This window comes from Lemur catta, chromosome 14, assembly GCF_020740605.2.
Source record: "Lemur catta isolate mLemCat1 chromosome 14, mLemCat1.pri, whole genome shotgun sequence".
Lineage (NCBI taxonomy): Eukaryota > Metazoa > Chordata > Mammalia > Primates > Lemuridae > Lemur > Lemur catta.
The window spans coordinates 49,497,540-49,510,781 of NC_059141.1; the positions used below are offsets into that span (position 1 = coordinate 49,497,540).

At 35.6% G+C, this 13,242-nt stretch overlaps 1 protein-coding gene across 4 annotated transcripts in view; it reads left to right on the plus strand.

The window, feature by feature from the left end:
* Positions 1-13,242, plus strand: part of P4HA1 (prolyl 4-hydroxylase subunit alpha 1) — a 74,804-nt gene that overhangs the window by 11,483 nt on the left and 50,079 nt on the right. For 2 of the 4 annotated variants that reach the window (XM_045569182.1, XM_045569181.1), the window contains exons 2-3: positions 11,050-11,157; positions 12,542-12,638. In XM_045569182.1, the coding sequence (XP_045425138.1) occupies positions 11,082-11,157; positions 12,542-12,638 (173 nt within the window). In that variant the 5' untranslated portion in view covers positions 11,050-11,081. The remainder of the gene's footprint in view (positions 1-11,049; positions 11,158-12,541; positions 12,639-13,242) is intronic. The other 2 variants (XM_045569183.1, XM_045569184.1) reach the window with 2 other exon arrangements.

Consider the following 13,242-nt stretch of genomic DNA (forward strand, 5'->3'; position numbering starts at 1 on the left):
TTCTGTAGTGACTATTGATGTTGAGTGTCTTTTCATGGACTTCTTGGCCATTTGTACATTTTCTTTGGAGAAATGTCTGTTCAAATGCTTTGCCCATTTTTTAACTGGATATTTTTATTGTTGAGTTCTGAGTTCTTTATATATTTAAATATTACTAAACCTTTAAGAGAAATATGATTTGCAAATTCTTTTTCCCCATTCTGTCTGTTATCTTCACTTTCCTGAAGCACAAAAGTTTTAAATTTTGGCAAAGTCCAATTTGTCTGTTTCTTTCTTTGTCTTCTTGTGCTTAAAGTGTTATAGCTAGGAAGCTATTACCTAGGTGTTATGCCTAATTGCCTAGTCCAAAGTTTTAAAGATTTATACCTATATTTTTTTTATAAGAGGTTTATTGTTTTTAACTTCAGAATGGTCTTTGATCCATTTTCAGTTAATTTTAGGGTAAATTTAAAGTTTTCTTAAGTTTATTGCCAGGTAATTAACTTATTGTTGCTCTTGCTGATGAGCTTGTTTTGTTTTTTATTGCTTCCAGGGACTGGTTATTATTTGTATAATAAAGGTCATTTTCTAAAGGGAATGCCATTTTTTTAAAAAAGGATCATTTTTCAAGTAGTATAACTGCTTCAAAAATTCAGTCTTGAAGTTTTATTGGCAATTTGTGCTTTTGGAGTCATTTGCCTTCACTTCGTATTCCTTATTTAAGTTTAAGAAATTTAAAATGCATAGAATAGAAAATTCTTTACTTTCCACTTGTATCGTTGGGGTGATGAAGAAACCAAAGTTGTCTTATTAAGATTTTGTTTAAATCAAAAGTAGGCAGAATTTGTTTTGGAGCAAGAGGGATTGATGGTGATACTATGCCAGTTTATAAAGTAAAGCTGTGTAGTTACCATTTGGGTTTTGCTAACTCTATGATTTGACTTAATCTATATACTTTGACTTTTGGTTTTTTAGCTTACTTGTTTATTTATAGAAATAGAAATTTTTTTAAATTAAAATTTTATTAATTATGTTAATTAAAGAAAATGTAAATGTTGAATGAAGAGAAAATTGTCTGTGATCCTACTTCTCAATTGTTAACATTTTTAATTTCTTTTAATTACTGTATAAAGTTTAAAAAATTTTATATATGTATGCAAATGTAGTCTTTAAACTAAGAAATTAGATTTTAAAAGTCCCGCACATATATAGTTAGCACTCTCCAAATTAGAAAACAAACCTAGTTTTAAGAGTTTAAAAGGATTGCTGCTTTTTTATGTTACTGCTGGTTTTTGGTTTACTCTATCTAACCAATATTTGTTTATCTGTCTATTATTATTTTTTGAGACATGTTCTCCCTGTGTTGCCCAGGCTGCTCTTGAACTTCCAGGCTCAAGCAATCCTCCAGCCTCAGCCTCCCGAATACCTGGGACTACAGGTGCACACCTCCGGGACCTGCTTCTAACCAATATTTATTGATATTCATGTTATGATATACACATAATTTCATTATTATAACCAGTTTATAAAAGCAAAAGAAGATATTGAAAGTTCTTTCATAAAATGAGAAGTATTTAGACTGTGTTGATATTTGGAAATACCAGCAGCTATAAGCAACATCAAGAAACATATGTATAATTTAATGTTCACTTCCTTTCTTTCCTCCCTTCCATTGCCTCTGTCCATTCTCTTTTCCCTGTCATAGTCCTAAAGTATAAAGGGTTTGCACTTGTCTTCTAATAGTCTGGGCTACTTGTTCCTCCTCACTGTCTTAGCCCAGGGCCTAGGCTTCCTACTTCTCCAAGTCTTTTTCTTTTCCATGTCACTTGAGACACCGTTGGCAACAAATCCAGCTATTCTTGAGTTCTTGCCCCACGTAGAAGAGTAATTCGCATTTCTTAAGTGTCTTCTATGTGTCAAGTATAATCCAAGTCACTTTCATTTATATTACTGCTTTTGGCCAGGCGTGGTGGCCCATGCATGTAATCCTAGCACTTTGGGAGGCTGACGGGGAGGATCACTTAAGGCCAGGAGTTTGAGGCCAGCCTGGGCAACAGCAAGACACTGTTTATACAAAGAATTAAAAAAAAATTAGCTGGGTTTAGGTGTGGTGGCATGCGAGGGTAGTTCCAGCTACTCGGAAGGCTGAGACAAGAGGAGGATCACTTGAACCCAGGAGTTGGAGGCTGCAATGACTATGATGATGCCACTGCAGTCTATCATGGGTGACAGAGAGAGACCCTGCCTCAAAAAAAAAAAAAAAAAGAAAAGACAAAAATTGCTTTTAAAAAATTTATTGCTTTTTTTATTACTTGTTGGAGGTCACGTTTGGCTTCATATTTTGACACTTTACCTTTTTGCTTATTCTAATTCCTGTTAAAGGCACCACCGAGTCTTACTCATTTGGAGGGCTCTTAATATCACTGATGGTAAATTTTTAGATTTTCTATCCTGGGAACAAGAATCCTGACCTTTTGGAAATGTATGTATTTCTAACCTCAGGTGTTTGAAATAGTTGAGAGGTATATCATACAGTTTAAAAGTCAGTGAAGGCCGGGCGCGGTGGCTCACACCTGTAATCCTAGCACTCTGGGAGGCCGAGGCGGCAGGATGGTTTGAGCTCAGGAGTTCGAGACCAGCCTGAGCAAGAGCGAGACCCCATCTCTACTAAAAATAGAAAGAAATTATATGGACAACTAAAAATATATATAGAAAAAATTAGCCAGGGATGGTGGCACATGCCTGTAGTCCCAGCTACTCGGGAGGCTGAGGCAGGAGGATCGCTTGAGCCCAGGAGTTTGAGGTTGCTGTGAGCTAGGCTGACGCCACGGCACTCACTCTAGCCCGGGCAACAGAGTGAGACTCTGTCTCAAAAAAAAAAAAAAGAAAAGAAAAGTCAGTGAAGAATGGTACCATTTTAATAGTAATAAGATTTATTTCTTTCTCAAACGTCGTCCATTAGCCTGCATTATTTGTTTAGGGGAACCTGGCTTTTCCTAGTTCAAACAGAAACTTGAAACATTGAGTTTATTTAACTCCAAATGTGAATTCAAATTCTGGTTTAAATCTTTTAAAAAGTGGATTAAAATCACATTTATTCATAAACTCTGTTTCTCTGATATAGATGCAGGATTTATTCGATCTCTGACAATCAAGCAAAAACAATAGCATTGAGAAATATTGCATTTTGGTGATACGGAGTAGAGAGGGATAAATACCTAAGAATTATTTACCTTATTATTTATTTGACTATAAAACTATTACCTACAGGGTTGATGGGAGAAACTATATTAATTGATAATCTTGGGTTAAACAGAAACCCAACTCGTACATAGAGGAATTCATTGAATTACTGTGGGGAAAGGGAGTTGTCTTAAGAACTGAGGTCAGGAATGTGATTAGACTTGAAGAATAACTGGAATATCAGAACATTTTCTTCTCTCTTATCTTTTTTCTTTTGCGTATATCTATTTCACATTTTAATCTTTCCACATAAGCCTCATCCACTTTTTTGACCTATGTGACAAAACCTGGTCCCTAAGTTCGCTTGAGCTTTATTTATATAGTTCAATAATTCAAAGAGTAACTGCCATTTCTTTCTCAGTTTCATTTCCAAAATTTCCAGGAAAGAACTTTGAATAGCCACTTGATTAGAGAGAAGTATCATGCTGTATGTAACATGACTGCTCAACCTATGGGAATGAATTAAAGGTAGAATAGGATGGCAAAAAAGGTAAAAGGGAAGAAAGAGAAAAGGAATGGTGGCGGTGCCATTGGCAAAAACAGGTGTGTGTTTTCGACATGATCTTATCTTGAGGTTCTTTCTGACATGGAAAACTTAGGACTTTGGAAGAACTTCCCAAAGATGGCCCGTGTATGTAGCACTTTCCGTTAAGGGTAACATCTTGGCTTAGTGAAATGCTACTGAATTAGAATTATGCCAACAACTGGGCTCACTGCTCAGTGGGAAAGAAGCTAGCATGATTTCTGAGTTTTTGATAGAAAAGTTGGTCATAGCATTAAAGCACTTGTCCATCAGATCCTTGAGTACTAGACATGTATCTCACTCTCTTTGAGAGCAGAAGTATTACTGGAATTCATGGAGTTAAGTTAAATGGCAATTTGCAGAGGGATTATAGAGTTAGAAAACATAAATATAACTAGTTCTATCAGTAATCACTCATTTGTCTTGGAAGATACATCCTGCTTAGATGGAAAAGACATGGCCAAGTCTTGATATATAGCACATTGTTGTGTCCTGAATTAGAAGCCTGAATTCATGTTGGTCTTTTGTGTTGACTGTGAAAACTGTCAGAAAGATGAAAGTCTGAACACAGATGTCAGGAGGACCAGCGATTGAATAAGGGATCTGTATGAGGAAAAATAAACTTAAAGCTGGAACCTTCTAAAAGACAAGTTTTGAATCAAGTGTAGAAGGTGTGGAGAGGCTATTAAAATGACCATTGTGGAAAATTTTTAGCGAACATTTAGGTTAGAATATGAAGCATTCTTGGCTGATCTGAATGCAGTAGTGTTCACAACTAATTGATCATAACCTATTAAAAATTTCTTTGTTTCTTCTCCACTCCTACTGCTTTACTTAACTAGCCTTAAAAAAAAAATTCTTTAGTTGCCTTACAAACTTTGGAATGATTTGTCTGGGAAAAACAAACTTTTGAAAATGTTGCAACTTTTTCTTGGAAGAAAGATGTTAGACTGAAAGACTAGTAGAATTATTTGCCAGGTGCCCTGTTCTAGTAATTCATTGAGTAACTTGTACTTAAAATTCAATGACTCCTGATAGCTCAGTTTTGTAAATACAGATGTTCCTTGACTTACGAGGGGGTTACATGCCAATAAACCAATTGTAAGTTAAAAATGTTGTAAGTTGAAAATGCATTTAATACACCTAAGCTACTGAACATCATAGCTTAGCCTAGCCTTCCTTAAATGTGCTAAGAACAGAACACTTACATTAGCTCACTGTTCGGCAAAATCATCTAACACAAAACCTATTTTATGATAAAATGTTGAATATCTCATGTAGTTTATTGAATACCATACCGAAAGTGAAAAACAATGGATGGATGTAGGGTACTTGAGGTACGGTTTTTTACTGAATGCACCATTGTAAAGTTGAAAAATCGTAAGTCAAACTGTCATAAGTTGGGGACCATCTGTATTTGCAGTGTAGTAGAACTGTTTTAAGATCTGTTCCCAGGTTTGATTGACCTGTTGAGGGTATGAGACTGGACTTTCCTAGACGGACTGTAGGAAATTTTTGTGTTTGGATAAATAGTACACTTTGCATTTTATTTTTATCCAGGCCTACCTGAGAATATATTAATACTTCCCAGTAAGATTTCTTCCATACTGTTTTTTTTATAGTTTTAAAAATATAAACTGCATACCAAACATTATATGCAACATACATGTATGTTACAAAATTATGTAATAAACACTCATGAATCTACCATCCAACCAAGAACCAAAATATTATCAATAACTTATCCATACTGTTACAGCACTAAATTTTATTCCAGTATATAAATTATCTTTGGATCTTTGATGCTTGGGTTTTGTTTTCATTCCTTGTCTTCTTCTCTCCCTCCCTCTTTTGTCTTTTTTTTTTTTTTTTTTTTTTTAAATGAAGGCAAGTCTTCTCAGGGATGATGTTTAAGATTGCATCCACTTTGACCCATTTAAATTCTCTTTCAAGGTTGTTTGAAGATTTAGAACAGTAGGCATTTGTAGCTTACTATTCTTGATAAAGCCGTTATGTCTTTTGGGATAATACTTGATTCTTAGATGCTCTATAATGATTTGCTTTGCAAGTTGCTATCTGAATGAAGGTGCAAGTAAATGGAAGTGAGACATCATACGTAAGGAAACCATTGTTTTAAAAACCTGTGATTGATAAAGATGCTTGCCAATTAACATGCCACTTAAGGCTTCTCTAAATGAATGTGGGTAAATGAGACATAGTATTAGAGTAATTAGAAATTCAATTATATATATATATATTTTTTTGAGACAGAGTTCACTCTGTTGCCCGGGCTAGAGTGCCATGGCGTCAGCCTAGCGCACAGCAACCTCAAATTCCTGGGTTCAAGCGATCCTTCTGCCTCAGCCTCCCGAGTAGCTGGAACTACAGGCATGTGCCACCGTGCCCGGCTAATTTTTTTCTATATACAGAAAAAAATAGCCGTCTAGATCATTTCTTTCTGTTTTTAGTAGAGACGGTGTCTCACTCCTGCTGAGGCTGGTCTTGAACTCCTGACCTTGAGCGATCCTCCCTCCTCGGCCTCCCATAGTGCTAGGATTACAGGCATGAGCCACCACGCCCAGCCTAAATTCAGTTATATTTTTACATAAGATAAATTGAAGTAAAATCTATTTTACAGGGAGAGGTGATACCAAGGGGGTGTTTGTATCCAGTGGTTCTCAATGTGTGATCCTTAGACCAGCAGCATCCCATAGTGCTAGGATTACAGGCATGAGCCACCACGCCCAGCCTAAATTCAGTTATATTTTTACATAAGATAAATTGAAGTAAAATCTATTTTACAGGGAGAGGTGATACCAAGGGGGTGTTTGTATCCAGTGGTTCTCAATGTGTGATCCTTAGACCAGCAGCATCAGTATCACCTGGCAACTTGTGCAAATTATCTAGACTCCTCAGACCTTTAGGTGATTCTGATATAGCTAAAGTTTGAGAACCACTGCTATATAGGTCTGTCTTCGTTGTTATTAACTTTGGTTAGTATGGAGTAATGCTGTATGGGTCACTTCTATTGCAGGTGACAGAAATCCATCTTAAGCTAGCTTAAGAAAAAAGGAATTTACAGGCTCTCTTAGCTGGGTTGGGAGATTATTAGGATAGCTCACAGATTCAAAGCAATAGTTGCGAAGAATCAGGGCCCTAGGGGTTGGAACTGCTTGTCTCTGCATGACTTTGTCCTGTTTATAGATCCTAGATAAGTTGGAAGTATGGTCACAGGGCAGCTCCAAATTCACGCCTAGGAGCTTAGCAACTCCAGCAGGAGCTGCTTTCTACCACTCACAAGCCCATCCCTCAACCATTATGTTCATGGGGATGAGGCTCAATGACTGGTCTGGCCTGGGTCATATGCCTGTCCATAGGAGGAAAGGATGAGAAAGTGTGCTACTTTGGCAGTGTAGTTCACTACTAGATAATTGGGTTGCTTTCAAATAGGCTTAGGTATCTTTGAGAAGGAGAGAAAGAGAAATCTGGAGGTTTGTTGAGTTAGAAAGTGGAACATACTCAAACTTAACAGTATTTCTTAGTTACGTATTGTTAGAGAGTAGTTATCTTAAAAGATTTGGAGTGCCTTAATCTGAGAGTTGATGTTTTAGGTTTATTATTTTGTATGAAGTTAATTTTTTTTCAGTATAAAAATATACTACAGAACATCTGGAAAATATAGAGATATAGAAAAAAAATCACCTAATGTTCTGCTATCCAGAGACAATTACATTTTGGTGAATTTCCTCTGTATATTTTCTTGGATATTTTTATGGTCATATTATGATGTTATTTTTTTCTTTGTTTTGATCAGTATGGATTTATTTACAACTTCCTGTCAAGATAATGAAAACTTAATCTCATTCAGTGTAGAGTCCACCAGGGTTGTATGATGTTAATTTTTAAATCTTATTTTTTCACTTCATAAGTTAAAGGATATGTTTAAGTTTTTTGACGTATAACAACATCATTAGACAGTTTTAATTGTTTAATTGTTCATTTGATGGGCAAAAATGGTATTGAATTTTAATTTTTTATGTCATTAATTACTAATAAGTTTGAGCATTTTTTTTTGGTTTCACTATTTATGGTTTGTTTTTGTGACATTCCAAATTCTTTATCCATTATTTTAAATTAGCATCTTTAGTGTTTTTTTAAATATTGATTTGTATGAGCTTTTAAAAGAGTTCTGTTTTCTTTAGTTTCCTAGTTTATAGTTTACAGGGTTTTTTTCGACATATAAACTGAAATTATTTTGTATTTACATTCCATCTAGCTTTTGATATGTTGTTTTCTCATTTTTGAGTTTAGACATTCTCTGCTTTTAGAGATCCAATAACTTTTCTTTTGATGTTATTTTTTTATTTTGTTGATTATAACTGTTTAATCCATCTAGAATTTATTTTGAAGCATGATGTAAGGTAAAGCTATATTTATTCATATGATTAATGTTTTGAATTTTTATATAAGCTCTCTCATATTTAAAATATTTTCAAGCTGTTATACTTGAAGAAAAATGCATCTTAAGCTTCTTTTTAGTTCTTTCTTTCTTTCTTTCTTTCCTTCTTTTCTTTCTTTTCTTTTTTTCTTTTTTTTTTTTTTTTTGAGACACAGTCTCGCTCTGTTGCCCAGGCTACAGTGCCATGGCGTCAACCTAGCTCACAGCAACCTCAAACTCCTGGGCTCAAGCAATCCTCCTGCCTCAGCCTCCTGAGTAGCTGGGACTACAGGCATGCACCACCATGCCTGGCTAATTTTTTCTATATATATTTTTAATTGTCCAGCTAATTTCTTTGTATTTTTAGTAGAGACGGGGTCTCGCTCTTGCTCAGGCTGGTCTTGAACTCGAGCTCAAGCAATCCGCCCGCCTCGGCTTCCCAGAGTGCTAGGATTACAGGCGTGAGCCACCGCGCCCGGCCCTTTTTAGTTATTTCTGTAGGCTAATAGTTCTTGATTCATTGTGCAGTTTAAAGACAATGAAAGATGACAAACTTTAGTGACAAAATATATTTTAGCAATGAAAAAATAACCTCTTATCTGACAAATCTAAACTCTCATCAGAGTTAAAAAGTTTAGACAACATTTGTGATTTGCCTTTTGTTAGTACAGCAAAAACATTTGTATTTTCTGGAAATAGCATTTACTTATGAAGCAAATTATGATAGAAATCTGTTTAAACAGAAAATGCTAGACTGTTCAGACAGCCCAGCATTTTGAAAAAGCTTGTGCTTTGGCAGGAGCCCAGGAGAGGAAGTGTCTACATCTGCTATATTCTAGAAACCTTCCCAAAATCACTGTAAGGCAGCCAAGAGAGCAGTGTATTTCACTACTTGTGGTTCTGGAAGTATCTGGAAGTTTGCAGCTAACTTGAGGGAAGAGATTTAAGAGTACTTTCAGAAAGTCAGTTTTTGTGGTGATCTATTTTTATTGAGATTCAAGTTAGGGGGAAAGTGGGGTTATTTTTCAGCTTTTGTGGAATAAGGAGCTTTCGATGTGGACTTGAACCTGTTGGTTTAGCTCAAGTCACATGGCAAGAGTCCGAGGTGCCTGCTCAAGCCAGAGTTACCAATAGGATCCTGTTACTGGGGCAGACTATACTGTAATGTTAGCTTATTCTTCTGTAAGGTAATAAGAAAGACATAAAGTCCATGTTTATGGTGGAGAAGAAGGAGTAAGAGAAGAGTGCTAGCAGGGCATCTGGGAAAGTGGGGTAAAGCCTTTCTGTTGGTTAGTTGATATCCTCATCTGCCATGACAAATCCTCATTAGAAGAGACAATGCTACCAGGGACATAGAGAAAAAAGACAGAAGGGCTTTGCTGCCAGATTTTAAAAAAGGAAAAAATAAACAGCGACAGCCAAGTCTTAGGCTAAGATTTTTTACGTAGGACATAGTAGATAAGAAAACTCAATACTAGGTTCTTTGAGAGAAATTACTAGTTTAAATGGACAGGGCTATTTATTCATTTTGGATTCTCTACAACTTAAAAAAAAAAGCTGGGCACGGTGGCCTGCCTGTAGTTCCAGCTACTCAGGAGGCTGAGGGAGGAGGATCCTTTGAGCCAAGAAATTTGAGTACAGCCTGGGCAACTTAGCAAGATTTCCCCCTTCCCCTCCAACAAAGACAAAAACAAAAAACAGCATTATTGAGACATAATTCATATACCATACAGTTCACCCATTTAATATTCATGGTTCAGTGGTTTTCAGTAGTCTCTCAGAGTTGTTCAACCACAGTCTATTTTACTTTACTTATGTGTTTATTTTTTAAAAGACGGGATCTTGCTTTGTTGCCGAGTCTAGCCTCCAACTCCTGGGCTCAAGCCATCCACGTCATGCTCTGGAGTAGCTGGGACTATAGGCCGGCGCCACTGCACCTGGCCAGTTTTAGAACATTTTCATTGCCCCCACATCTACAGCTTTTAATTGAATTTATTTTAATATTTAAAGCCATATAGAGAAAAGACGGAGCAATTTAGAAGTTTTAAGGATTAAACAGAAACCTCTGAAATCTTTTTACTTTAACACATACTATAACATCTTTAAAATGCATTGGTGGGCCAGGTGGGGTGGCTCATGCCTGTAATCCTAGCACTCTGGGAGGCCAAGATGGGAGGATTGCTGGAGGTCGGGAGTTCGAGACCAGCTTGAGCAAGAGGGAGATCCCATCTCTACTAAAAATAGAAAAAATTAGTTGGGCAGCTAAAATAGAAACAAAAATTAGCTGGATGTGGTAGCGTGTGCCTGTAGTCCCAGCTACTTGGGAGGCTGAGGCAAGAGGATCCCTTGCGCCCAGAGCTCGAGGTTGCTGTGAACTAGACTGATGCCATGGCACGCACTCTAGCCAGGTCAACAAAGTGACACTCTGTCTCAAAAAATTAAATAAAAAATAAAATAAAAGATAAAATACATTGGTAATATTTAACAAATTGGTATATTTTTATGGGAAATTGATGGTTTGGATCTAGATCACAGAGAAAATTATTTTTCAGGTTGTACAAAAGAGCCACTATTGTTCAGTTACTCTAATTTTAATAGTAACTAAGGAGAAAAACTCAGCTTGAATTTTTAAGCATAAATTATCAGGTGATAAACATGCACATTTTTCTCTAATGTGAAATATCAAGGTAGTACTCTATATGAAGAATAAGATAGTAGCTATTAAATTATTAAATAATTTATAAGAATTAACATTAATTCTATGGACAACCTTGGAGTCTGACTTTCACTTTGTTCATAGAAAGAATAGGTAAAGAACATCCCCCCCCCCTTTTTTTTAAGTAATGGCTGTATTTCTCTCTTATAGGCGTGTGAACCTGTAAAATTAAATCTTCCAGCATGATCTGGTATATTTTAATTGTAGGGATTCTACTTCCCCAGTCTTCAGCACATCCAGGCTTTTTTACTTCAATTGGTAAGTCTTACTATTTTTTGGTTTGTGTTGTTTTTGTATTTAAAATTTTCTATTTTTTTATTGATTGATTGATTGATCAGTTGAGACAGGATCTCACTCTGTCGCCAGGCTAGAGTGCAGTGGCGTTATCATAGCTCACTGCAACCTCAAACCCCTGGGTTCAAGGGATCCTTCTGCCTATAGGTGCATGCCACTATGCCTGACTAATTTTTCTATTTTTTGTAGAGACGGGTCAAGGTCTTGCTCTTGCTCAGGCTGGTCTTGAACTCCTGGCCTCAAGCAATCCTTGCCGTGGCCTCCCAAAGTGCTAGGATTACAGACATGAGACACTGCGCCCAGTCTCATTTTTAGTATTTTTAAATCTGTAAAAAAAAATACAGTGTATTCCCAAAGACTGAAACATTAGTTTACTCCCTGCCCCTATAAAAGGTCCTCTCTTTGTAAAAAAGAATTATTATTTTTTAAAATTAATTTTTCCTGGTTATACAAATGATACATATTCAGGTTATAAACTTAAAAAAGTTTAGGAGAACATATCAAAGAAAGTGAACAGATAGACAAATAACATGCTGGATATTATTTTCTAACCTGCTTTTTCCATTTAAGAATCTACTGTGAACACAAGATTTTTTTTCTATATCATAATATTTCTACATCTTTACAAGTATTATAAAAATAGCATATTGGTTAATGGGGAGAAAAAAACCAGCAGTACATAGAATTTAAGACCTTTCCATGTCCCCCTTCTCCCAGAATATTCCTCATACTTTGATATATATCTTTTTATATTTTCTTGTATGCATGCTTTATCCATCTTCAATGAGATGTTTTTCCTTCATTCTATTGACCAGTACTACCCTTGTAGAATTGTAGAGCTAACTAAAACATAAGTATTTTTTTATGACAGTGATTTGAGTATATAAAATGATGACTCTTCTTATCCTATTATAACTAAGTATAGATCATTTGAAGCTTCTTTTTAGTGTGTTTTTTGCTTATTGAATGAAAATTAAATTAGTTTCAAAAACAAAAAAAGGCGAGAGAGGAGTTGGTGAAGAACAAACATTGATCCTTGGAAAGTTGTTTTGTAATTTAAAAATAAATTTGTAGGTGAAAAGACAATTTGCAAACATAGGCTAAGCATGCAAAATTAAGTAGCTTGAAAATTAGAACTGGAACACTTGAGTAGAAAAGTTTTTGGCTTTATTTTGATTTACCTGGTGAAAAAAGGGGGAAAAAAAAGATGACCCTCTCCAATGTATCTGATTCATACCAGTTAAGTTCTCATAGAATGAAGCATTCTCAGTCATTCTTAAATTATTCTAAAATACTTGTGTTGATGAAAACGAGTATTTGGTAACCTTTTCTCCACTTCCCCTTCTAGGTCAGATGACTGATTTGATCCATACTGAGAAAGATCTGGTGACTTCTCTGAAAGATTATATTAAGGCAGAAGAGGATAAGTTAGAACAAATAAAAAAGTAAGCAAAGTGTTTTACTTATTATTACTGACTTTACCTGGATGTTTTCTTTTTCAAGCTAAAGTATTCTTTGAGTAGAGATGAAAGCCATCTTTCAGTCCTACAAAGCCAGCTGAAATGGCTAAAATAGAAGCACAGAAAACAAGAGTTAGGCCTCTGCCAAGGTTCATATTGGAAGAACAGGGATTGAGATAAGAATATGGATGGATATGGGGAGTTGACTGACAAATTTTAAAAGTGTTGCTAGTATTTTCTTCTGTCTTCCTCTAACCTCCCCAATCAAGCCTCCTGCTAGAGCAATTTTCCAATTCTATTTATCCTTCACTCCTGTGGTTCCATTGTAGAGATTATAGTGATAAGTGTGGTTAGTATTATTTAATTGATACAGTTTTTCTCAAATACTAATTTATTTTGTATTGACTGAGGTTCATACTTAATCCTGACCTGAGAATTCCTGTCTTTTATCTAATGAGTAGCTAAGTATTCAGTTTTTTTGTTTTAAAATGTAGTTTCTAGATACTGGATATAAAAATTTGGTATAAGTTGATGTAAATGAACATGTAACTGAATTTGGGTTGGGCTAATTTGTACTTTGTAATAATCA